General features: G+C 42.4%; 1 protein-coding gene and 1 long non-coding RNA gene across 2 annotated transcripts in view; one reads left to right on the top strand and one right to left on the bottom strand.

Moving 5' to 3' along the window:
* Window positions 1-27,632, top strand: part of LOC142097489 (uncharacterized) — a 398,805-nt gene that overhangs the window by 290,200 nt on the left and 80,973 nt on the right. The window lies entirely within an intron of this gene.
* Window positions 3,275-27,351, bottom strand: LCMT1 (leucine carboxyl methyltransferase 1). Its single transcript, XM_075179345.1, has 11 exons — window positions 27,177-27,351; window positions 25,680-25,771; window positions 20,553-20,674; window positions 15,385-15,461; window positions 14,669-14,730; window positions 11,629-11,731; window positions 10,223-10,343; window positions 9,381-9,482; window positions 5,954-6,045; window positions 4,049-4,146; window positions 3,275-3,466 (listed from the first exon to the last, which is right to left on the bottom strand). Exons 1-11 carry the CDS (start codon window positions 27,317-27,319, stop codon window positions 3,444-3,446), a joined length of 1,035 nt encoding a protein of 344 aa, XP_075035446.1. The 5' UTR covers window positions 27,320-27,351; the 3' UTR covers window positions 3,275-3,443.

The following is a 27,632-nucleotide window of genomic DNA, read 5'->3' as shown; positions in this document are numbered from 1 at the left end:
AGTGTGTTTCCCTGTAGGGGTCAATTGTTTTCTATTTTCAGATTGTTGAAGTCATAGGGTAAAGACAACCCAGCACAAAGCACCGAGGGGGAAAGGGGGTGGGGGGAAAATGGGATGCGACACCCGTTACCTAGACAATTAATAAAATCTTTCTGTGTTTCGGCTGCAATGTTTTTCTTTTTGATAGAAGCCACACTAACCGTGAAGTGACCTGTCAATATTTTTTTTTCTTTTTCTCTTTTGAACATTTAATAAAAATGAGTTTAAAAAGAAAGAACTGGTAAACCCTTAAAAAACCCAAAATCCTTTCATCAGCCCAACACAATGAATGTGCCCCTGTACCCCCTTCTGCAGTGCAGACATTGTTAACCTGCAGCCACAGGGGGGGGGGAATCAGTTTTGGTAGGATAGTCAAGCTTGGACTGTCTGTCCCTCTTCCTGGTCTATAGATTAGACTAGGGGTAACTAACTGAAGCCTTCCACAACTGGGGAAGAGTGGGCGGTGGGATAGTTACTGTGAATAAGGGGGTCAAAAAGGAATCCTTGTTATTTGGAAAGTGTGCTGGTCCTTTAAATGGAACGTCCTCTTATATCATACAGAATACCACTGGATGAAAAAGCATCTGCCGGCTGTGTAAACAGATGATGCCGAGTGATCCAGTCCTGGTTTTCAGCTATTGACAGGGGAGGGATCCACGGTAGGGGGCAGAGAACACTGGCAAAAAAAATAAAAATAAATAAAAGTAATAATTTTGGCCTGACATGCATGCTCTTCTGTCTTTTCTATAGCATTAGAATCAGGCTATTACTTGGTTGATGCTGGACTAGACACTACTAAAGAATACACCCAGATTGAACTGGGAGAGTAACGCTCCTCTATCCCCAACACAGTCCTTTTACTATAATAACTAAAAAGGACAAAATAAAGTTACATGAAGCCATTTCTAAGCTGACCCACGCAGGCAGTGCTGTCTTAGTGCTGTCAGTGCCTACTTCTACAGGTTGGTATTGCCATTCATTAGAGATACGACCACCCAGCAGACAGAGGCACCTCACTCGCAGGAGACAGCTTACTTAGTTTGCCAACTTATACAATGGAGACCTCTGGAGTTATTACTTTCGCAATTGCATCTTTCAAACTGTCCCTTTCTGGTCCATTAGATGAATGAAAAGAACCAGCTACTAATGCACCTGTAGTGCATTCTCCATCCCCTTAGGTGCACATTTTGCTGGTTATAACTTGGCTGCGTGTCATACTTTGGAAAGAGTGACTTATACTTCTGCTTATTCACCTCATATTCAGCATATGAAGCCGTCTGTTGATTCGTTCGGCCCAGACCGGGAACACTACATAAATTCGGAGCAGAGTCTAACTCTGCACCTCCTGTATAATAGTACACTTGCTGGGGGATCATCTATTACTACCTAATCTAAAACTACCAAAACTATATGGACACACTGTAATAGAGAGCGAAGACACAGCGTTAAGACCGCTCCGATTAATCAGGGAATCGTTTACATGTTAATGATTGACAGTAACATATTTTGGTTTGATAGATAGTCCATCCTGCTCAACCTGCTGAGAGTATACAGGACAATAAACAGCCCTGATAACAGCGATGTTGTTGTTTTCCACCACATTCTTTCCCCAGTTGGATGTCTGAACTTTGTTTTGTAGAAGCAAAAAGAATCTTGTAGAATCTTTACTCTGATAAGAACCTCACGTCACTAAAGTTTGTCGTCAGTGGTCCCCGTTTTATCCGCACTGTGTCGTCCTGCTCGCAACCCATTCATCATGGCACTGTCCATCCTCCCCTACACAATCACAGTGGGCAGGGAGCAGCTTCCAACACGTTCAGTCCAGGTCCTACTATGACCATTCTTAGAATCTGATTGGTTACAAGTTGTTCTATCCCCGCCCACTTGAAAATTATGCACCCACAGATGAGCAGAACATACCCACCAAAAGCAAAAGGCGCTTTGACGCCTTAAAAATAAACACGTTATAATTTCCATAAGGGCATTTATTTTCCTCTCTGTGCCCACAGCACAGCACGACCCGTTTTCATAGATCATCACGGCAGCTCCTGGCGTGCAGAGATTACACCACTGATGTAAGTAATTGCTGTTAATTGATTATTTTAAACATGAATACAGTAGCTATAAAAATTATTCACCACTTGTTTCATATTTTATTTTCTTACATGATGGAACTAAATGGATTTTGGGAATTCCTAACACTAATCAACATAAAACACATGGAGGTCAAATAAAAAAGGACTCTAAAATGCTTGTTCTTAATAACAAATAAGAAACAGGCAATTACGGATAATACAATAATATTCACCCCTTTTGCCAAGATACTAAATAAACCCTGGGGCAATCACGTAATTAACTGATTGGAGTCTACATGTCTACAATTAGAGGATTTCAACTGATTTCAAAATGCACTTATGAGAGTTCCCATAGTTGGTTAAATGCATTTCCTAACCAAAGCTTCATCAGGAACATCAAACATTTAAAGCAAGCCAGAGAAAAGGTTATAAAAAACGCACCAAATCAGTGGAAGGCTATAAGAATATTTCAAAAGACTTTTAATATCCACTATTAAGTCCATCATAATTATATAGAGAAGTATGGCACAACTTTGAATTTCTCTAAAACAGGCTGTATTCCAAAACAGAGTATCTGCAAGAAGGTCTCTTCCTTGGGAGGTCACCAGGAGCCGGCGGCACATCCGACACCGGTACAGCTGTACGGTGAAACATGGTGATGGGAACATAGTGCTATGGGAAGGACTGGAAAACGTGTCAAAATAGACAGCATGTATCAAAGCAACCAAATTTGGAGCTGAATAAACACCAAATAAAAAATAAATAAAATAAAAACAATAAAAAATATTTTGCCAAGTCAAAACCTAGGCTGTAAGATGCTATACTGTTTATAGCCATTGTACACGCTTCTTTCCATTAGCGTTAACAGGAGTGGCTTTAGTGTCTGCTCCAGACTTATTATACTGGTTAAAATAATGTTGCCTTATAAAGGCCTCTCTCTCTCTCTCTCTGCCAGGTACTTTAACCCCACAAGCGTAAAAACACTGCAGCAACGGGTCACAAAACCTTGCACTGTGCAATATTGCTTCATCATAATAAAAGGTAATACAGACACATAAAACACAGAAACAGGGAATGAAGTTTGCACTTTCCAGGCAGTCATGTGTGTGCGCAGTATAATAATTTAACCCTGAAATGTAGGAGCACAGAAAAAAATAAAATTCAAAAGAATTGAAATTTATTTAAAACTCTACAAATTCGCCAACGATCAGTGCGGTCACATCCGACTGTCACGTCCTCTTGCCCAGAACGCCTCCCCTGTGTCCGTCATAACAGAGTTATTCCAACGCTGCTGGAGGTACCGCCACTGGTATCCACTTCTCTGCGTCGTCAAAATGTTATTTCGGCCAGACCTGGGGAGGAAAGAACGGGACTGTGGTGACATCCTGACCATGCCTGGACCAACGCAGCACAGGGAACATTGCTAAGAGCGCCTGAGTCAATGGAAGATGCGGGAAGCACAAGAGGTGACGTCTCTCCTTGATATCCGCCTTTCTGTCCTGGTAAGTCAACAGCACATTCTGGTGCCGGCAGTAGGTGCATTTTAAGAGGGGCTCAAATACCTTTCAAACAAAGCGTTTCATTCTTAATTGCTGTTATCATAACCAACACCATATTTACTGGCCGATATATACACTTCTAAAATATATATATATTTATTACACGGTATACATAGAGATTATAATTTGGCCCCGACAATCGGAAGGCTCACCACTCTACAGAAACACTGTTGCTTTGGTAGGAATAAATATAGCACCTTTGGTGGGAGGAGTTGAGTGGATCAGAAAGAGGAAATAAAAAATCAATTAGTGAAACAATGGAGTAAGAAAAGATACCGCCTTGACTGTCAGAAGCTATAGAAATGATAAATGCATTACTTCTGACCAACAAAGGGACAATAAGAGGAAATGATTAAAACAGGAAAACGTTCTTACCCAACTTCTGAGAATCTTTAGTGGCCCAGCTTATACAATAATGGAGAAGCAGCTGTTCCAGTAACTCTTTCTCATCCAAGAACTCCAGTTTCTCCATCCTGTGGAACAGAAACTACAATCACAAGTGGCACAGCACGGCCTGGTGTCTCATTTCTCAGTCCTCAGTGCACGCACACGTCAATCCAAAGAACGTTATTATTAATAATCATCCTTGTCTTACATAGCAGCAACATATGCTGCCGTACTGTACAATCAGAGGATGGAACAGCAAAATATGGCATGGTGTCTGCTCTAGGGGTGTGGGAGAGATCACAGGTGACATGAAATGCACTCCGAATAAGATCAGTAATTAACCATTTCAAGACCAGTGTTCATAGCCAGATCAAATTTCCCATATGGCATTGCCTCAGTGCAAACAGGCAGAGTTGTCATTATTTTGTAGCTCGTGCAAGTGAATTTTAGAATGTTTTTCCCCCCCCCAGGGCAGACACGGCTTTCTTTTGGAATATTATTATTTTTATTTTATGGCCATTACATAAAAAATAAAACGCACTTTTCAAATATTCTTCCAATAGTTAGTTTTACGTAATTACCACAAACCTCAAAGTTTAAAATCAACTCGTTCTCTCAGGTCGGGGATAATAATTGTGGGCTCTCTATATAAGGTTGTACAGATAGAGGATCTATCTGTACATAATATTGTATCATTTTAACACCATGATCACTGGACTCGTGTACATTGTAATAGTGTTCACCCCTTTGTGTGTAACTGCTTAGTTTCAGAGAAGGGGGCTGGGGGACTGGATTAGGACAGATATTGAGGGCCTGGCGTTATTTTTAAGAGTTTGGGGCGACAAATCATTTTGTGCGATAGTCATGTATATTTGCAACATGTAAATATATTTACTACGGCTAGTCATGGGGTGCTTCAATAAATAAACGTGTAGTACCACTTATGACCATCAGGCGGAGTGTCCTCTCAATCAAACCTACATTATCTTACAGTGCAGTTTGTGGACTATACTAGGTCAGGATTGATCTATATTATATTTGTGTGTATATTGTATGCATAATATGTAAATGTCAATAAATCTGCCATTTGACACAAAATAAGGAAATTCTATTGGCATCAATGAAAATCCACTGTTTGCTGGTACAACTTCCCATTCTAGTATGCATTTCATATTTGGAATTCCCTCCTCCTGCACATTATATTTATAAGGTAACGAGACAAACAAGGTCGTAGTCTATTTCCTGCCATCCACAGCAACCGTAAACCTCATACTCTCCATGACTGCGGTTATTACCAAAAGCGGTTGGATGAGGACTGTACATATTGGTTATATCCATGTAAACTGGTTGGTTACCCAGCCTGCATAGAGCCAATTCCAGTACAAGATAAGGTGGCGGCCACGTCTACCCATAACGGTGGTTGTCATCTTGCCGAAGAGGAGAATTCCAAAAAGATAGATTTAGACAGGAAAATGCCGATTGCCGTTATGGCGACATGTAGTAAATGAGGACTTACAGAGAAAGTGAAAGGAAACACATGCGACAGGAGTGAATGTCGGAACTTTAACTAGCGTCACTTAAATTTCCGACAGTGATTGCTGGTCTTAGGAGGGGCGATGTGACCACCCGGCTCCAGGATAAGATACAACAGTTAATTCAATGCCTAAAATAAAAAGCGTAGGGGTCTGTCTAATAAACACTATTAACTATAGCGCTGCCAAAGTTAATAGTGTTTATAAAAAACAGCCCTGCGCTTTTTATTTTATGTTTTGTATTAACAGTTGTATCTTATCCAGGAGCCGGGTGGTCGCATTGTTTCTATATGAAATTCCACCGATTATTTGGAAATTAAAAAGCAAACGACACAGAGATCCGTAGAGAAGTGTTACTCACCGTGCTACGTCATCCTGGGGGAGACTACTGTACACCTTCATCATATCCCAGGCGTCCGCGGCCTCCCATCCGTTAGACAGTAATCTCTCCGTCTGTAACAAGAGTGCTCAGTGAATCCAGGGAACACAATTCTACTGGCAGTCTGGAAACGCTCATTTACAGCTATGTAGAAGTTTGTCGCCATGAAGGCTTGCACCCTTCTTGAAATAGGAATTTTAGGAAAGGTGATCTGCAAATATTTCAATTTTCCCTTAAAATGTCTCCGTCACCTACACAAATGTTACTGGGGAAGCTGAAGAGTGGGTCAGAGCACGGTGTGGGTACAGGTGACGGGACCTTAAGCTGGGTACACACTACACTGTTTTCGTCCAATAATCGGCACAAACAGCCGACATACGACCGCTCGTTCGAAAGTCGGGTCAGTGTGTGTAGTGACACGATGGTCGAAAGTCTGCCCAAATGGACGATTGTCGCCTCATTTGGTTGGTCGTACCGTTTAATATTTTCGCTCCAATCTCGTTTCCGCTGTGCAGTGTGTATAAACTTCCAACCAATCCACAACAGTGAGTACGAAATTACAGTCATTGCTCACGACAACATAGCTGTAAAAAGTCGCTAAAGGGACGTCCGCTCTTCCCTTTATCGTCCTAAACAAGTCTAGTGTGTATGCAGTCCACGGACTGAGCGATCGGACCATCGATCGCATGTAAAATCGCTCGGCATAAAAAGTTGGTCGAAATTTTTGTGGTGTGTACCCAGCTTTAGACTATACACAGGTGGAGAGAGAATAGGTAATCTGATGACAATAATATAAAGCCAGCTTTTAACTTCATATCATCACTTCAATATTTCTAATAGTTCTATGGTCTGTATAACAGTTCACTGTGCTTGTACTACATGATCACAGAAGTACTCCTGAAATAACTGTATAAGTACCTGTAAATAATACATAGGATAACGCACCCTCTATTGTGACAGACAAGCGTATGAAGAGTCAGCAAGGCGTGCCGTGACCATATCAAATCACAAGGTCACAGCCCCAGTGCTGCTGTGGGGACATAACCTCAGCTCCTGACGCAGAGATAAAAACATCACATTTATCTCTACAATAAGCTGCAAGTGTCAAACCACAGAGCAAAGGCTTTATTGTCATGTCACAGGCTGACATTAGAGCAGTGGCTCCTAGTTTTACAGGGAAATGCATGAGACTTGCAGGATAAGAGAACAGCGTCTTCAGGGATGGGGGGAGTAAACTTTTGCAGGAGCTTTGGGGAGGGGGTTGAGCGTATTAGGGCCATGTATTGGCAAGATGGGAGTAGACACATAAGCGCGCCTACCACACAAGCGCGCCTACAACACAAGCGCGCCTACTACACAAGCGCGCCTACTTCCTGCACTGAAGTATAGAAAACATGGCTTAATTCTGAAATGAATGAAAGGGTTTCTATAGACCATAAAGTGCACTTGGCACATAAAATACATGAGCGCTGCAGCCAATGTTGCAATTCATAAATGTTCCTTTAAACATTACCAATCCTTTCTCTGTTCTATTCCATTATGACCATCAGTCTGACATCACACTTCACACTCAGACATCATTTCAGGGTTTTCGGCCTGCAGACATGTACTTGTGTGGCCAGGGAACTCCTCTGTATCTTTGAAGGTTCTTATATGCCCAGCAGGGGCTGCATTACCCCGTATATATTTAATAGTAGAGGGAGCCTGGCTCTTTATAACTAAGTAGCACATCCACAAATAAATTAGACATTTTAGTACTTTATTACTTTTTGGTTTAATTAGATATTTGCTATGGGAGAAAGAAAAGCTGCATTGTGCCCTTTCAGTAGCACCGGATGGATCCGTATGAATTAAAGGGCTGGTTTACCCCCTATGTAACGTTGCCCAACATCTCTACCTTCTATGGTGAAGACAACTACTTAAAAGCACAGCTTTCATTAATAGCAATCTATAAACATTGTTACTACAAAGATCCTGCTTGTTCCTGTGATATTCCTGCCCCTACAGCTCACACTCTAATCCATTCCCCGTCTACGCTGTGCCCAGCATCCTTCCTCAGCGCTCTGCCTGCTGTCCCAACAGTCCTGATCCATAGTAAGCAGTCAGGAAAGATTTACTCACAGCAACCAGAAGGTGCTGCAGCCGCAACATACTACTAAACAAGCATAAGCGGCTCTAGGTGCCAATGATGGGGGCTGGTTGTGGTCGGCAAAACCCTCACACGTTATTGTGCAGCCGACGCTCACAGTCCGCTAGTAAGCAGTCAGGAAAGATTTACTCACAGCAACCAAGAGGTGCTGCAGCTGCAACATACTACTCAACAAGCATAAGCGGCTCTAGGTGCCAATGATGGGGGCTGGTTGTGGCGGCAAAGCCCTCACACGTTATTCTGCAGCTGACACTCACAGTCCGCTAGCTTGTTATATCCATATAATTGACAATAGGGTAATATTACGAGTAACTCTTCTATAATATCCACCATGAGCTGGCATATTTTAGGGAGCAGAGAACTGTAGCTCAGCTGGTTACACAAGCCTGCTGATAGCTTATCAAAACAAACCACAGTGGAGTGAATAAAGGAGGTTATCCATCGGTTAATTCATCCACCCTTTGTACGCAGCAAAATGAACCCAAGTATGAATGGAGGTCAGATAAATCAATAGGAATAGTTACACAATGTCGTTTTAACGATTAGTGGGAGAATTTAATTATACTTGCATCCAAGCTCAAAGACCACACGCGCGTTATGTATATTACGGTGACTGGTATTCTCCATTATTCTTCCAGTTAGTTATTAATTCATTGCTGGACCGATACATCCACCTTCCATCTCCACAGCTTGGAATCCTAACATGATCAGGTACGATCACAATGTAACGGGCTTCATAAGCAAAGCGAACCCTGCCACAACTAACCAAAATCCTTTCAGTTCCTGATTTCATGAAATCTGGTGTCCCACTTATATAACTCAATTCTCCAAGCTCATCCCAGTAGCTCCTGCATCGCTCGAGCCTTTTAAACTACAGCAATTATTAACCCGCTTACGAAATATTATTTTATGTCCACAAACAAAAAAAATAAACGTCCCTTCCCGAATGGTTGTAACTTACGTTGTCCAGTGCTCCGGATTAGGGAGGGGGTGGGGGGCAACGCCGCCACCTCACAGGAAGTTTATCTACGTTGTATTAGCCCAAGGACACAAACGTATACTACTAGAAGCTAGTTAAGCAATGACTGTAGACAAGCGAGTAGTTATGTAAGAAAAATGCACACAGGAAGAAGTAAGGAGCAGCTACGGATCAATAGAAATCAAGGTCTCAGAAGACTATTGACAACTGCAGACTAGATAGGAGACTCAATAGAGGCCCATTACTGTGATAAGAGGGTATCACACGGCATCCCGCCTGACCTGAGACTGGAGTGATTGACAAGCGGCTACGCCAAGCAGGTTACACTGTCGCCTGTGCAGGTTCTCAATCATAATCTGTCCGAAGCGATCTGCCATGTTGACCTGGTGAGAAGGAGAACAGAGGTTGAGGCACATCCTTATCATATCACTTCCTCTTACAATTACCAAATAAACACAGACTGTTCCCAGCAAATATCCTGACACCTCGTAAAAGTTATTTTCTTACCCGGCCAATTAAATCAAGTCGGCCCGGGCTGGAGGTCATAAGAAGGACAAGTATATATAACCTGATGTACTAGAGGCATCTAATACAATTTCATAAGCTTTTATTGTTTACATTGTGTTACAATTATCTGCTGTGGATTTGTGCAGGGTTTATGATGACTCATCAAATTACCGAGTGTACTTTCACAAGTGGCAAAACTGGGACAAGTACAGAGCTGGTTTTGCAGCTGGGTATTATAGGGCTAAAGCCAGGCATGAACACATGGCATCTATATCTTTTACGGTGCGCCACCGGTCCTCGGGGGAAGCATGCCAGCTACGGGCCTCGTAGTTACCCAGGTGTGCCTAATCCGGGGGAGTAATGCGGCCCTGGGCAGACGTTTCTGTCTCCTTCCAGCACCCTTATCAAAAACCCTAGGATGAGCACTGATAGCCAACCTCTGAGACCTGCCCTCGGTGCGGCAGTGGTCCGACATGGCATAAGAGCGCCGATTGGCTATAAAAGGATGCCACTCCAATCAGTGGGAGAAGCTTTGTTTTGTTAAGCTGTATAATTTAAATACTAAAAAGCAAACCTGGCAGTAAATAAACTCAAATGTTATTTGAATATTCTTTACCTGTTCATAGGTTATAAACATGGCCGTAGGGAACGTGCTGGAAGCCCACCTCAGTAGGCCGGCAGACTGCTCAGTCGTCATATAAACCAACACGCACTCAGCCACCAGAAGGGTCGGCAGACTGAAAGAAAAACACAACGTTAGAATTCCGCACCCGAGCCGGGAGAAACCACTTGTGATGACCAGAAAATCCGGCGGGATTGGTTCAGTGTTCATCATAAAACTAAAACAAATTAAAACAATAACAACAAAAAATAAATTAAAACAACAACAAAACCAACAATAAACGTGACACAAGGTAAGAGTAAATACTCTAATTTCATTGTTAATATTTATTTAGATATAGCGCAAGGAACAACCTGAAAAACATTGAGGGTGTAGGAAAAATTCCTTCTACAAATTTGTATTTGAGGTCATGATGTCTCTATATGATACCCCGTTCACACTGCCTCAAAAACCAGAGTTATTGCCGGGAGGACTCGGGTCGAGGCCGAGTGTGAATGGGTCCCCGGAAGATACCCAGGTCGTATGACCCGGGAATTGAACCCAGGGCTTTTGCAGATGCAGGGTCATTCCCGGGTTAGATGTCCGAACGGGAAAACCCGGAAAAATAAAAAAAAAGCAACATCACAAGAGGAGCCAATCAAAAGCTCCCGGCAGACAGGGGTTCAGTGTGAACCCGGTTGACCCGGGAATTTGTCGGGGTGTGAGGCTCTGTCCCCCGGCACTATCCCGGGTTCATTTACCAAGGATATTGCCAGGGCAGCAATGTGAAAGTGGTATCGCTGAACTGGACATGAATGCTTGGACTCCTCTTACTAGAGAGCCTAGTATTTGCTCTAACAATAGTTTATCATAAAAAAAAAAAAAAAAAAAGTATCTTAAAAGGCCAACACCAACTACATAATGTCATGTTAACTCCCAACCCCAAATAGGAGAATGCCCAGCTTCAAAGACACAGGACCACCACCGGTTCAGCTGACAACTTTACATTTCTTAGCAGTCAGCCTGGGCCAACTGTGTGTTACTGCACTGACCAGTCCAGATCATATTGTGGGGAAAATCGGATTATTGCACAAATATTAAGTCTAAATGCAGTTCCTCTTTCAGGCAGATGGTTCACCATGATTTAATAATGTCAGATGGAAGAATACATTATTAAAGGTATTTAAAGTGAGACTTTAATCGAGACCAAAGGAAAAGGAAGCAAGTTTTTTTTATTTAATTAATGGACCTAATACGATATCTTTGAAGTGAGGATCAGATGTATTACCAGTCATTTACAAGCTATTGCATTTATCAACACCAGGTTTTATAGAGGCGAATGGAAGGTCCACTGCAAAATACATATCTCAGTAATTAACTATGCTGAATTAAACACATATTATGTCAAACAGACACCTTACTGTGGGTCCATGCCAAACTTCTTCAGTTTCTCCTCCATATCTTTCAGGCTTCTCAGATCCGCCCCGATAATGGAGTATCGCGAGGAGTCCAAGCTGTGGGCATCTATGGAAAGATGCAGACAATGGAATCTTTACCAGAGTATGAAGAACGGGGGAGAGACTGGCTGCACTGATCATGACGGAAGGCTGTAGGTGCCAAATATGATGTACTCAGTAAGTGGAGAACTCGTCAGGTTCACAAGTAAAGGACAGACAGCTTTATGTGGAATTATCAAAGGTTTGAAATAAATAAAGGGTATATATAAAGCAAGTGAGCACATACAGGTCAAAAACAAACATGATGTTGTGACAGTACAAGAAGAAGGTCTTGCTCACAAGAGCTTACAATCTAGCCAGATGGTAACAGACGTTAAAAGTCACTATTATTGCAAAAAATGGGGCTGGCAGTGTAAACGCTATTTACATTGTGGGCGGATGGAGCTGACCGGACGGATCAGGGCGTTCTTTGAGGAATGTGGACTATCTGCACTAATCTGGCTGATTCTGCATCTAAATACAAAATGCAGATTTCATTATGCAGGACAAGTATCGTAATGCACTCCAATCAGGGGATGTGAGGATGGTGTTACAAATCTAGAGAGCGGTCCTTGGTTTAGTGGATGCCTGCAATGCCTTTCAGCCACACAAAATTTCTTGCTCTTTAAACGTCCTCCTACGTCCTGGTGGTTGGCCGTAGGCCCCACATAAAATGAATGCAATTAAAATGTACTGTCAGGCGCCGTCTCCGCACTGACACTTGGTGCAGGAGACGGACTCCTGCACCTTCTCAGCAACCATGTCCTGTTGCCTAGCAGCGAGATGCTATCTCTGCTCACCTGTCGGCAGCCAGCATGTCTGACCGCCAAAATCTCCCTAACCCAATCAGGAGGCACCTTAGGGTATATAAAGCAGCCTCTGACACATGTTTAGTGCCAGAGTATTGGTACACTCCAGCTCCAGCGTTTCCTGAACTTCTGATCCAGTGTGTTATTCGGTTCTGACTCGGCTTCCTGTGACTACTCTCCTGTGTTTCGCTTTGGTACCTCGCTGCCTGGCTGGTTTGACTATTTGGCTTGACCTGACTTCTCTCTGGATCCTCCCTGTGTACTGCACCGCTCGGTTGGCTCTGACCTGGATTGCCTGACTACGCCTGTCTACTACTGTAACTACACCGGTGACTGTCTTGGAGAACCGCGACCTGCGTACCCTCTGCACCTAAGCCCAAACCCCCTCACGGGGGTTCCTGGTGAATACCGGGGGTACGTTAGACTCCGCGCCTCCCTGTTCAGTTGCGCTAATACCGGTTAGTGGCCATCTCCGCAGTTCCGTGACATGTACAAATGTGCCACATGAAATAAAGACAGACTCCTAACTCAGGATTGTATCCGTCAACACAATAGTCACTACTTCCAATCCTATTCAACACAGCAGCTTAGAAGCTTCACGTTCTTCACAGTTCTAGACTGTACACGTATTACATGTGGTCCGATTCCCAGCCACCAGTGATTGGTAGAGGGCTATCCCAAAATGCATTCCTATCCCAAATCTTAAGCCTGCACACGTTCTCACAAATCTTCTGCATGGGGGGGGGAGGTCAAAACAAGGGCAGTGGGTATGCACCAGTGCAGCGCACAAAACAGGTGCTAAATATATGCCCGACCGCTATAGACCTAAGTACATTGATTAATGGGTCACTTGTTTAACCACCACTTTTGCGCCATGCTGTAGATTAGGACGTTACTTATACGTCTATCTATAGCTGAAACCTATAAATAGAAACCATCCCTCCTGTATGGACAGATAGGAGTCTCCCAGCTGTACACAGACCACAGTACGGCTGTTTGGACTTACAACCCAGAATGGAAATAGGGGTGTAATCGGGCTGAACAAAGTGCATGCTCTCTGCAGCAATTAGACCTTTCTCCTTGATCTATCGTTTTACGATGTGTCAATTTAGGAAGATAAATAAATGGTAACTCTTGCTGGTTTACGAGCTGTAATAATCTTGGTTATGAAATGGTAAGTGACAAGTAATATAAGAATGGAATTTAACTGCAAGGTTGGAGCTCATCCAAACATACAATACTAGGTAGCTCTTCATTAAAAGGGTCTTCTCCACCCCCAAGTGCTTTTCAATAGAAGTCCTCGCTCTCTCCCTGGTTAGCAATAAAGCAGGAGCCCTCATTGTTACAGAGATAACACTACTGATCAATAAGGGGAACAGGTGTGAGATCTAGCAGTGTGGGGCTCAGGACAAACAGTCAAGTTACTGCTGTATCCAATGGAGACCAGTTTGTGCTGTCGGTGGATGACCTGCACACTATGATCAACGGTGGTCATCCTATGACCGCATGCAAGCGAACCCTTGATAGTGATCCGATCAGCTTGTTATCCGGTATATCGCTTCTTGAGTGCCCAGATGGTTTGCAAGGCCAAGATGGAAAATATTCAGACGCTCCCCCACTCTGGAGTGTTTCCAAACCAAAGACCACTACATAGGCAGCAAGGTTAGTAACGAACCAGTGCAGCTTAATGGCTCAGTGGTTAGCACTTCTGCCTCACAGCACTGAGATCATGAGTTCAACTCCCAACCATGGCCTTATCTGTGAGGAGTTTGTATGTTCTCCCCAGGTTTGCGTGGGTTTCCCCTGGGTGCTCCGGTTTCCTCCCACATTCCAAAAACATACTAGTAGGTTAATTGGCTGGTATTAAACTGACCTTAGTCTCTCCCTGTCTGTATGTGTGTTTATTAGGGAATTTAGACTGTAAGCTCCAATGGGGCAGGGACTGATGTGAGTGAGATCTCTGTACAGCGCTGCAGAATCAGTGGCGCTATATAAATAAATGGTGATGATGATGATGAATAGCTATATTCTCGGCTTAGCATGAAACACGTACTCATTCACCAGCACAGCTCCCCAGAAACGTCACCCACTGTCGTCTCTTCCTGTATACACTGTCTACAAAGCAGGAAGCAAATGTTATTGACCAATGGTCTCACCTATAAGCAGCGACTCGCCAGTGTGACATTCCATTATTGGCTTGGACAGTGGGGACCTGGACCTGCGAAAAACATGAAGTTACATTTTAAACTTAAAAAAACAAAAACATGGAAAAAAATACAAAAAACTCAAAAACAAAAACACCCAACAACCAAGCAGTGTATAATGGAAACAAAGAGCCATTAACATATATCCACATTATCACTGCAAGAAAAAAAAAGGGTATGGCAACCCAACATCCCTCCACCCCAGGCAGTATGTCATCTCTAAATGCTAGAAGTGTTAAGCTAATTTGTATTTTCCCGCACAAGCTGTAGAGGGATTTGTATTTTATTTATTTTTTCTACTAACAATGAAATTGGGTTCAAATTTATACTAAACCGTAGCAACAAATCAGACAGTTGTTGTTTCTGCCATAACCCAGTGCCACATTGTGCGATTTGTAAAAGGAAAAAAAAAAAAAAAAAACTTTTGCATTTTGCCCAGTCCATGTGTACGATCCCATGAAACAGGCCCCTCCCACTTATTTTACCAAATGTTCTATGATGGAATGTGGGAAAAGCCAGCGATGGAGAAACTTGCCCTGATAGGTGGACCTGCTCACATGATCAGCGTGGTGCAATTGTTATCCCTCTGGTCACATTACAATAACCATCTTCCACTGCCTCCTTTACACACCAGGGCCACACACTGGAACACAAGGTGTCAGACTTACTTTATGTTGTATAGTTTCCTTGCAACTATTGCAGGGAAATCCACATCAAAATATTTCTTTGGGAGGATATTTTCATCCTAAAATAAAATGTAAAACGACAAAGGTTTTAAACTGAATAGAATCTAGAAGAAAGTATTTTTAAAAGACCCGCACTGCAAGGAGAGGAGTATTTAGTATCTCTCAGGTCACATTACGATTAGTCTTTCATTGCCTGCAACTAGTGAAAGAAAACATATCATTAATGCCATTTATTGTATATTCCATTTGCTCCACTTCCAGTGGGGTTAGGTCAGGTAATGCACAACACCATTTGCCATTTATTCGGAGCCACTTTGGGAAGAAACACTGGGGGGGAGGGTAGCAGGGCCGGATTAACCCGAGGTCTAACTGGGCTATAGCCCAGGGGCCTCGGGCATCCAGGGGGCCCTTCAAAGTCCTCAGCAGCATTATTGATTGGTCCGGGGGCGCCCCCAGCCCGGTCAATGCTGCTGCTGACTGTCACTGCAGTCCTCCGTCCCCGGCGCTCAGTACTCTGCTTACTGAGGAGATCTTGCGAGTGAACTCTCGCAAGATCTCCTCAGTAAGGAGCTTACAGCACGCCGGGGACGGAGGACTGCAGTGACAGGTAAGCGCTTGGGGGGGGGCCCTCACGGGGGAATGGAGGCGCCCTTAGCCCTGGGGCCTCCATTCCCTTAATCCGGCCCTGGGGGGTGGGAACAAGTGGATTGAGAGTGGTCTGCAATACGGGCTGCTGAACTACCACTTGTGGCCTGAAGGTGGAGCTATAGAACCCTTCTATAGGCAATGTGCTTTTATGATGCTGCTGCTGCATGATTTATGGATACTTCACAGCAGATGGTAATCGTTAACACGACACCCACGAGACCTACAAATAAAAGAATGTATTAAAAACTGATATCAATATTAATAGACTTACCTGAAAACAGACTGCAGATCACCGAAGGAGCAGCATGATGACCGCAAGAGATTTCGAATGATGAGCTGTCCGGCACTACAGTTTACTGACATCGTGACTTCTATTAATATTAATTTAAAGCGACAATGTCGGGACCCTGCAGGTTAGGTGTTTAAAACACTTAACCCGACATTGGCACTTTAAATTAATATTAATAGAAGTCGCGATGACACTAAACTGTAGTGCCGGACAGCTCATCATTCTAAATCTCTTGCGGTCATCATGCTGCTCCTTCGGTGATCTGCAGTCTGCTTTCAGGTAAGTCTTTTAACATTTATTCGGGCTTTTAACACATTCGTTTTTTATTTGTAGGTCTCGTGGGTGTTGGATTTTTCACAATCGAAAAACCCTTCACAGCTGCTGTTTGAGTTTGTATAGAGGCACGTCGGTCTCTTACATGTAGAATCTGACCCAGAAGTATTCACCCAGAGAGTTTCCATGAAGACTGTGCATTGCCTGTGGGGAGGTTCAGGGTGATGTAAGGTTTGCTGAGCTCAGCGTTGGCAGATGCAGACATTGAAGAATTCGTCAGCGTAGATCATCTGCCTGATCTACTGACTTAAGGCAGGTACATCTGTCTAGTGATCAAATATAAAAACACAGTACAAGTCTGATACTCCTGCAAACATCGCACCTTCTGGGGTTCAGAATTTACCCAATGTGGTATATAGAGGTCTACTTTCTGCTTAGCCAGAATACAAGGACTTACACTAGTTCCAAAATACTTTCTATGGACAATTTGCTGCTGATCAGTGTATTTAAGCATATACTATATTGACCTTGATGTACTACAATCTCCATTATTACATATTTACTGAACTTGGTTATACGATATTCTTGCTTTGTAAATATTCCTTCAATAAAAGGAAAATGGAAACATCTGATACCTGATCATTGTATACATAAATGCTCTGTATACCAATGCAGTGATGGTATTTTAGAACTAGGGTTACTGCATAAAAATGGTGACTATTTCCTGCTGGTCTAATCCCGGCTTGGAAGGGGTGGGGGTGTCAGGGCACTGGGAGAAGCTATTCCGTTGCACCTCAGCAATATCAAAAGGCTAATAATAATAATAGCAATATATTGCTATCTTGCATATCAGCCAGTATTGGATCACTACTATTACATGTTGATGGATGTGGATCAGGATCCGCATGTTAGGTCGTGTAGCTCTAAAGTAGTACACAAATGACGATTTGTTCTGTGAAGGACATCGACAATGCTCAAAGAGCAAAGTAGTGCTTGTGTGACAGCAATATAGTCACCTGATAAAGCTCACAGTTCCCTAGACTAATATACAAGGGCGCACAAAACCCCAATATGTCTCTAACCTTAGTGGCCTTAATCTCACCAGGGTCTCTGTGTTTCCAGGCCCCATAATGTAGCTCTATCTATACAAGACCTGATCACAAAGGAAACATATTAAAGAAATGTATTAATTATCTACCGTTTACATAGAACAGATTAGACAACCAGTAAATCGTCATGTAATCCACCTAATAAGGCACAGAGATACGGTAACCAAAATTAGTATGTAGTCCAATGACTGAGCCAAGAAATAAAGTCAGCATTTTAGTGCCCTCCGATGGTGATAAAATAAAGTACATCATTACAAGAAGTTCCCAGTCTTCGGTACTCATTATTATTAGTGTAACACATTTAACTTTCACTTCCTCTCAATGCTAAACAAAGCAACCTATTTCTGTGTGAGCTGGAGGTGGGACATAAACTGTATAGTGGGATACCAGAGAGTGACTCTCATACATTGTCTAAAATCCCCTTGTAAAGACATTGCACAATGTTCCAAACAACGAAAATTAATCTACCTAAAAACCCCGGTGCAAGGCATTCTGGGATGCCAAAGCAAACACATAATCTGAACCACTAAAATACACATAACAAAAAAAAAAAAAAAAAAAAAAAAAAAAAAAAGATACTTAGTGGTATATTTACTAAACTGCGGGTTTGAAAAAGTGGAGATGTTGCCTATAGCAACAAATCAGATTCTAGCTGTCATTTTGCAGACTGTACTAAATAAATGACAGCTAGAATCTGATTGGTTGCTATAGGCAACATCTCCACTTTTCAAACTCGCAGTTTAGTAAATTTACCCCTTAAATGGCAACCAGGCAAATACACTCAATTTCACATAACGCACAGCAATAAAAGTGGGCTTAGAACAGTACCGTTACCCTAAGTCGGGAGCCTTATTGCGTCAGTGGATAAAGTCTGCAATGTATCATAAAAAACGCCATTCTAACTATGCGACGGTTTATTCCTGCGACTTTGTAAATCATGCGACGGGAGGTGCCGATAGCGCTGTTTGATGACGACATCAATATACCAACGACTGATCTAGTGTCCCGATATGTTCAAACAGCATTTATATTGTACGTTATCTGTAAACAAAATGTGCTACCAAACTAAATGAATATATCTGGTACCCAGATCCACTGTAGATTTGCTGACAACACACCCCACTAAAACTCGGCTCTTTCGATTTCCTTTTATTGGCATCAAAGTAACGGGCCAGAAGTGGATATGTAAAAGGCATAAAGACTACTTTGCATTTACATATCAGCTGACTGCAAGCTGTTGTCCTCTGTTATCAGATATTTTCTGCAAACGTGGCAGAATCTGGCCACATAGTCCACAAGTGCGCCGGACAACAGGCCCATTGTCCTACTCAGACATTACTGTGTTAGGCAGGATTTCCCCTAACTCTTCTACTGCAATAACCCACACAGGAAAATCAAATTAGTCTTATGCAAAACTCCACTGTCTGACCAAGTGTCAGTTTCTCTTCCTCTGTGATCCATGTTTATCTTCTCTAAAACAAAACAAAGAAGTGTGTGTGTATAATGTATTCTGAGCCCCATCCTACTGTCCCTGTCTCAGACAGACGCTCTGGAGAGCTGGCAGCAAATTAGGTTGGGTACACACTACGGTGTTTTCAGCCGATTATCAGGAAAATCACACAAAAGCACTTATGCTTTCTGGAAAATAGACCATCCAATTATCATCTATGAAGTGAAGGCTTTCACATTGCATATGAAGTGTCAAACATAGGACAAATGTACTGTGCAGGTAATTTAAAGTCCTCAGTAAGTTTATGAGGAATCTGCAGCCCCTACAACACTGTTCTATAGATATTTATAGGGCAGCATGGTGGCTTAGTGGTTAGCACTTCTGCCTCACAGCACTGGGGTCATGAGTTCAATTCCCGACCATGGCCTTATCTGTGAGGAGTTTGTATGTTCTCCCCGTGTTTGCGTGGGTTTCCTCCCACACTCCAAAAACATACTAGTAGGTTAATTGGCTGCTAACAACGTGTGTGTTTGTGTGTTATGGAATTTAGACTGTAAGCCCCAATGCAGCAAGGACTGATGTGACGAGTTCTCTGTACAGCGCTGCGGAATTAGTGGCGCTATATAAATAAATGATGATGATGATTTACAGTTCATACAATCTGGGTACGAGACATCTGATCTCAGAGTCCCCTATAAATAGCTTCTACTGACAATGAGGTCTATTGGGTGTATATTCTTTCTTGCTTAACCCAAATGACGGGATAAATGGGAAGATGATCTGGGAACACTGTCTGATGACAACTGGACACAAGCGATGGGGAATATTGGTAAAGCAACTTTAGAAGTTAAATTCCAACAGGTTCAGATATATATCCGTCACAGGGTGTACCTTACCCACCACATATAGGACAGTTTGGCCAAACTTCATTAATGATATATTAATGAAGTTTGGCCAAACTGTCCTAGATGTGGTGGCGTTTGAGGATCATTCTGGCTCCTCCGCTGGGAATGCCCCAAGATACAGACCTTCTGGCTTGATATCACACACAGCATTGGTAGAATTAGTGTTTCTATTACCTCGCTAACCCTTGAGAGATGTATATTTGGGCAAAAAAAAGCATTTGTGGATAAACTAAACCAACCAACAATACTAAATACATTTGTTAATGTTGGCAAAAGACAGTATAGGAAGAGCATGGATGGCTCCAGAAGGCCCCGATTACCAGGACCGGGTAGCATTGGTCAACTACACGGTTGGTCATGAACTACAGAACAATGTGAGACTTGTAGGTGTATTTTTAGTTCAGGTTTACGTTGCATTGTTATGTTGTATTTTTGATCAATAAAAACAAACGTGGAAAGAAAAAGAGAGAACGTACCTTTAACCTCCAGAAAGCTGTATCGAGCCCGGCCCCGAGATTGATAATCTGACAATTGCACTCTGTCCTCTTGAGGAAGGCATGTAGTAGCTGATTGACTCCCTGTACCCGGGCGTAGTAACCTTATAAACATGAGAACAGAGGGAGAATACAAAGCAAGCTTAGTAAGCGGGAGCTCTGCCATGACAGTCCTGCTCAATGCTGGACATGACTGTGTACTTATACAAAACTAAAATGCTTCTCACCAAAATATAGCTTGTCTGGAAGAGACAGCAATGGTTTTGTTTTACTTTTCTTTACAATAATCCATATTTATTATCCACATTGACAGCAGTGACCCAGTGCTTGCCTGGGGTGTAACAGATTGGTGGCTCAGTGATTTTAGAGGTGAAGGGTGCAAGTAATGTGCATCCAGTGAGGAAGAGCTTAGAATATGGGTAGTGACAATCGTGACAGTGTGAAAGGTTTTCACTGATCGCAGACAGGATGCTTTGTAGTACTCGAGTAGTGTGATGCAGCGGCACACACCAACCAGCGTATTGTCAGTATTTTCACAGAGTTCCAAATAGAATGTGACGGGAGCAAACTGCAATGTAAATGGTGCAAGCACCTGGATCATTAATCATGTGACCTGCACAACTTCACTATATATACACACAAGCAGCAATAGGATCCAAAGGTCAGAAGAAAGTACCAGAAATTTGTTGAGTCTGACTCGCAATGTACACTTCTAATCATGTAATCAGAAAACAAAGATGGCTTCCGTCATGTTCACATTTGGAAAGCGACTGTTGCAATTTTTAACTATACGCTCATCTGCACAAGCCCTGGGAAAAACTCTCAGAAACCCCCCAAATAGGATCAATAATTGTGACGGAACGCAGTGTGTGAAGACATCTGAACGAAGCACAATATTTGTTTGGCAGATATAACTGTGTAACGAAAGTGGAGACAATGGGCGACAGTGTCATGTGTGGGTGTTAGTGGTGTGTGCAGAGGTTTAAGTGTAGGGTGTGGTGGTCTCTGTGTAATATGTGTGGTGGTATTAATGCATCCAGCAAGAGGGCATCCTATACCGAGACCACCTCTTGCACTGGGTTTGGCGAGCCACCCCCAGTTGCGCATGTCTTAATAGCGTACCTACAAGAGGATAGGCCGATTCCCTGAAATTGTCCGGCTGCGCTAGTTACTGGGTACTGCGGTACACAGCCACTGCAGTTGTGCAGATGAAAAATCAGCTAAACCGCGTAGTGCCTTCACCACCATACCAGCGGATCCGCCCCCTTTGAGTTTTGTCTTTGTATTGTGAATGCACTATGCATACAGTAGAGGTGTATAAGTGTAGTCTGTGCATTACTGTGTTAACACAGTGTGTTTGTGTGTCAGAAAATATGTGCCTCATAGAAAGTGAGCAGTTTCTCTACAGGCAGGAAGTTGCTCCTTTGCAGAGCAGGTGCTTTCCGGCTGGGTGAAGTCTGTCAATGTAACACGATTGTACCATTCTCTTCACAGATCTGTCCCCCGAGTGGCTCTGTCCCTTCAATTTGCATTCAGTGGGGTTTAGATTACTACATTTCAGGTATATTAATAAATATATTTTTACTATGTAATAGCTTCACACATATCAGAGTGTGTAGATCAGCAGAATTACAATTTATATTAAAAGCCCAGTAATGTATCTTTTGTGCTAATTAACATTACAAAACTAACAAATATAAAGAAAAAAAAAAAAAAGACGAAACTTTCTCCTTTATGTACGTCATAATTGATACATGTATAATGTATAATTGATTTCCCTCTGTGGATGGAGAGAGAGAAATGTGTTCGGATCAGACATGACAAATGAAATACGCTCTAGTTTATCACAAAAACTACATTATGGGAACTGCAGCGCCACCTTGTGACGAGATCAATATATGGAAACAAGAGCAGACTTGTTAGAATTTCATTAGATATACTTCACTCACCCAAAATGTAAATAAATAACCACACAGATCTGAATTCTATTTAAATTTCCATGATCTCATCTCCCTTTATTAAAGATTTTATTTAAAACATCTAAGGCCTGATTCATTGAGACACGCAAAACTAATACATTGTTTGTTTTTCGGTTTTTTTAAAACACACGTACACATGTCTGTATTCAACAAGCAGCGGATGTAAAGATACATCTGGTGATGAATACGGGTGTAGGTTGGCTCTGCTCTAACAGACAATACACTGCAGGATACATCCAATACGCATGCGGAATATAATGTTCCAAAAGAACGCATAAAAAAAGAAATACCTATTAATGTCACTTGTTAATAATATAGTCATTCATAACAAAACATTAAAAAATATGTTTTTTTTTATCTTCCATAAAATACATTAGGACGTTATCAATGTCTACTGTACATGAAATGCGTTTTTCTAGAATGCATACACAGCTGTCATCACTAGTAATCTGCGCTTACACCCAAACTGTAGCTGGGACAAGTGTTACAACAGAAAATCACGAAGCTTTGAGATGCCCAAAGCTTGAATCAGACACTACTGCATGCACTCAGGTTTGGCACGCCCTTACTGTATAACGACTACGTGCATACGCACAGTCCCCTCTCCACTGCGCAGCTGAGATCGTAAGCTGTAGTAAGTGTCCTTTACGCTCGAAGATGAATTGGATGTTACTATGTTCTGCGGTGTATCATCATCATTTATATAGCACCACTGATACCGCAGCGCTGTACAGAGAACTCACTCACATCGGTCCCTGCCCCATTGGGGCTTACAGTCTAAATTCCCGAAAATACACACACAGACAGACTAGGGTCAATTTTGATAGCAGCCAATTAACCTACTAGTATGTTTTTGGAGTGTGGGAGGAAACCAGAGCACCCAGAGGAAACCCACGCAAACACGGGGAGAATATACACACTCCTCACAGATAAGAGGCCATGGTCGGGAATTGAACTCATGACCTCAGTGCTGAGAGGCAGAAGTGCTAACCACTGAGCTACCGTGCTGCCCATAGTATAGTCCGGTACTGGGCATACACAGAGCGATTTTATGTAAAATAAAGCACATAACGCAATTTACATGCATTAATGAATCAGCCCCCTAGTATCACTTTCATTTACTTAAAGAAGAAAAAGTTTTTTGTTTTTTTTGACATGATGCACCTGGAGGATGTTTAATAAATAACTTATTTAATATCTGTTTTTAAAACATGTATGAATTCACTATTCTGTTGTTTAGAAACTTTAAATGAAATACCTAAATTATAAAATGTAAAAAGAAAAAGAAAAAATAGTTATTAAAAAATCCTGCTGTACGTGTTATGATACTTTGCATATGGGTAATCTATATATCCTGAAGCAATATATTACTTATTTGCCTGTGTGGTTGCAGTTATGTTAGACCTTCATTGTAGCAATGATACTTTTCAAGTCAGAACATTTGCAGCTTCATTCTAATAGCGCCCATCAGTATAAATGTACGTCTCTGTGTCGGTGATAATCGTTTTTATGATCACCACTATTCCGCCATGGAGAAACCCAACAAAGAAAATATGAAATTATGAAAAACTGATGTGAAAATAAACAGACTTACCTTCAACCCGACGCTGGAGGTCTCCGATGGGAGCACCAAGTTGACAGCAAGTGATTCCGATTGAACAAGCGTTCGGCACTGCAGGCTGACGTCATAGCGACGTCTGTCAATAGAAATTTAAAGCGGCAATGTCGGGTTAAGTGTTTAAACACTTAATCTTAGGGGACCCCACATTGCAGCTTTAAATTTCTATTGACAGACGTCGCTATGACGTCAGCCTGCAGTGCCGAACGCTTGTTCAATCGGAATCACTTGCTGTCAGCATGAGGCTTTCAGCGGAGATCTCCAGTGTGGGGTTAAGGGTAAGTCGCTTTATTTTCCAATCGGTTTTTCATAATTTCAGATATTCTTTGTAGGGATTCTCCATGGTCGGAATAGGTAAAGCGGACCCAACCCCTCTGTTTAGCAATTGTCCATGGCAGTGATCTGGGAAGCTTAAGCACAGTGTGATCCTTATTTTAACCATCCTCAGGGTGCATAAAATATATGCTTTACTGTCAGGAGGATTTAATGCTCTGTTTAGAAGAAAGAAGGGGAAAAAAATATAATTTCTTTACAGCATAAAGATTTTTGGACAGTATAGAACTCCAAAAATATACTAGTAGGTTAATTGGCTGCTATCAAAATTGACGTGTGTGTGTGTGTATATGTTAGGGAATTTAGACTGTAAGCTCCAATGGGGCAGGGACTGATGTGAATGAGTTCTCTGTACAGCGCTGCGGAATTAGTGGCGCTAAATAAATAGCTGCTGAATGATAAGAAGAGACGATAGAGCAAGATGAAAGAATGGTGTTACCACCTATAACTTTTCTGTGTGGTTCAACACTAGTTTAAAGCACAACTTTAAATTCTCCTACTGGCGGTATCCAAGTCCAGTTGGCAGCTTTTCATTCATTCAGGGGGTAGTTTGGTAGGCTGATGGGGGATGGACGGCGGGGGAATTGTCCTAGAAGTTTGCACTGCCTGTCGTACCGATCACTCATCATCTCAGTGTGCAGATGACGTGCAATCACGTGACCAAAGAGTCCAATTAGAAAGGACTCTGACTTTCAAACTTCTTACCCCAAGTCACAATGACAAGTTCTAGAGAGGTAAGTGGAGTCAATTAATTTTTACATAGCCCTCCCAATAGTTATTTTGACCCAATTAGTACATCGCCAAAAATTAGTCTGCTAGTCCTCCACAGTATTAGGATACCAAATGTGGGTTTTTCATATGTTGTAATGTGCAGTTATAGGGCCTAGAAACAAAAGGTATAGGTATATTATATGTTTTCACTTTAATTTGTTCATTTTTACATTTAGTTCTTCATTATCCAAGGAGTCGGTCTCTTCTGGAATATTGGCAGATTAAGTGTAACCTGGATCTAACAGCAGCTGTCATATCAGCCACTGCTAGATGCAGGTTATACTAAATCTTGCTGACAGCTTGAAAAGACAAAGACAAAATATTTTCAGCTGTGGAATATATAATAGAAGCATTGCAGTCATGGCAATATGTAAGCAACAATAGGAACAACAACTAATAGGAACTCACCTCTATTGATCTCGGGGGCCTTGCGTTCCCTGGCCTGTCTCACAAAATACTGAATGTAGGGATCTTTCCAGTAACCAACACTGACTGCAAACCTGGTGGTAAAAAAAAACAAAGAGCAAGGTGACTGATCAGACCAAACAGAACTCATTGTGCTTTTTATTATAGAGTGCTGGTGTCTCTCTTCAGTCTACCAGATGATAAGCAGGACACTTACACATTAAAACCACCCCAGTACACACAGTCTTATTATAACGACTTTTCTGTTTTGCTTTTTGTTATAAAGTTCCAAAATATTAGGCAGCTCTGCACAGTAGGAGGCAGACAGGAGACCTAAAGTGATAACAATATAAGAGAATGTGGGCATGTACATAAACTTTGGTACATTTAGCAAAGTATTGAAACTGGAGTTACTTCTGTTCAACCAACCTACATTCAAATCATATTTAACTGAAGCCTTTCATCAATGTTAAATCCTGCCCGTCACCTTCACCATTTTGCAGCCCGGAACAATAGCACTATGAATAAGTGATATCACCTTGAGGTGAGTTATGCGGTGGACAAATGGGCTCAATCATGCCAAGGTCACAAGTGCTATTCATGTCCCATTCATCATGTGCTGACCACAATGCATACAAAGCACTTACAAAATATGAAACTCTAAGGGGCAGGTTCCATTCAGCACGAGGTGTCGCAGAATATCGCCTCAATGTTTATATTTGCTGATTTCTGGCTATTACGGTAAGAAATCTATGCTTATTTTTCTGCGCACCTCTATGGGACGTGAGTGGAGATTTCTGTAAAAACTCTGATGCGATGTGTCTCTGCACAGTCACTTCGCACCGAATTGAATCTGCCCCTAAGAATGGGATAATATTAGTCGGGTGGTAATTCTGATCATTGCAGACATCACTGTGGCTGACAAATGTCATCAAATGACCTTAGTGAACAACTCACATTATTGTCCATCAATAACCATGTGTCAGTAAAAGTGGGTATTCCTCAGTAATTAGCTACACAATTGTTACTGTAGTCGGACATTACTGTAGTTGGGCAGCACGGTGGCTCAGTGGTTAGCACTTCTGCCTCACTGCACTGGGGTCATGAGTTCAATTCCCGACCATAGCCTTATCTGTGTGGAGTTTGTATGTTCTCCCCGTGTTTGTGTGGGTTTCCTCTGGGTGCTCCGGTTTCCTCCCACACCCCAAAAACATACTAGTAGGTTAATTGGCTGCTATCAAAATTGACCCTAGTGTGTGTGTGTGTGTGTGTGTGTGTGTGTGTGTGTGTGTGTGTGTGTCTATATTAGAAAATTTAGACTGTGAGCTCCAATGGGGCAGGGACTGATGTGAATGAGTTCTCTGTACAGCACTGCAGAATTAGTGGCGCTATATAAATAAATGGTGATGACAGCCCTGCATAAAACACATTAGATGCGGATGCTATGCATGTGATACTGGAGCATGCACCCCATTTAATAACCCCCCTCCCTTTGCACACCTCTTGCAGATAGAAGCATCATCGCAGGTCGCCCTCACAGCCTCGTCCGCCGTGTCGGAGTCCTGCTCGGCTGCACGGGACATCTTGCCTCCGGCCACTACAGATCCCGCAGTTTGTTGACGTCTCACAGCTGATAACGCCATTGGTTGCGAGAGGCGAGCGCTGGCTGCAACCATTGGCCGCTAGTCCAGCCGCGCCCCCCTCCCATCTCAGCGCGCAGTCCTATTGGTTGTGTGGTGGCTGGCCACCAGGAAGTGACTATCTGGAGGTCATTGACATACAGCGGCCATTTTTGATTTGGGAAACAGAAGTGAATAGTCACATTGTAAATACTGGAAACTGAAATGAGTAAATGTGCTCTGGAATAATGGGCATGTCCCGATAATAAGAGACTATAACGTGAATTGTGAATTTCCATCGGCAGTTTCCTGCCCACAGTAGCGATATTCAAAGTGT

The sequence above is a fragment of the Mixophyes fleayi genome, chromosome 7, assembly GCF_038048845.1.
Source record: "Mixophyes fleayi isolate aMixFle1 chromosome 7, aMixFle1.hap1, whole genome shotgun sequence".
NCBI lineage: Eukaryota > Metazoa > Chordata > Amphibia > Anura > Limnodynastidae > Mixophyes > Mixophyes fleayi.
This window is presented reverse-complemented; position numbering and strand designations above follow the sequence as displayed.

Bases quoted from the DNA above. Each gene is read 5' to 3' on its own strand.
- LCMT1 (XM_075179345.1), bottom strand. From the start codon at position 27,319: ATGGCGTTATCAGCTGTGAGACGTCAACAAACTGCGGGATCTGTAGTG. The intron at 11,732-14,668 runs GTGAGACCATTG...ATCTTTCCATAG, and splicing joins TGGCGAGTCGCTGCTTATAG to ATGCCCACAGCTTGGACTCC. The intron at 10,344-11,628 runs GTAAGGTGTCTG...TTTTTCTTTCAG, and splicing joins AAGTTTGGCATGGACCCACA to TCTGCCGACCCTTCTGGTGG.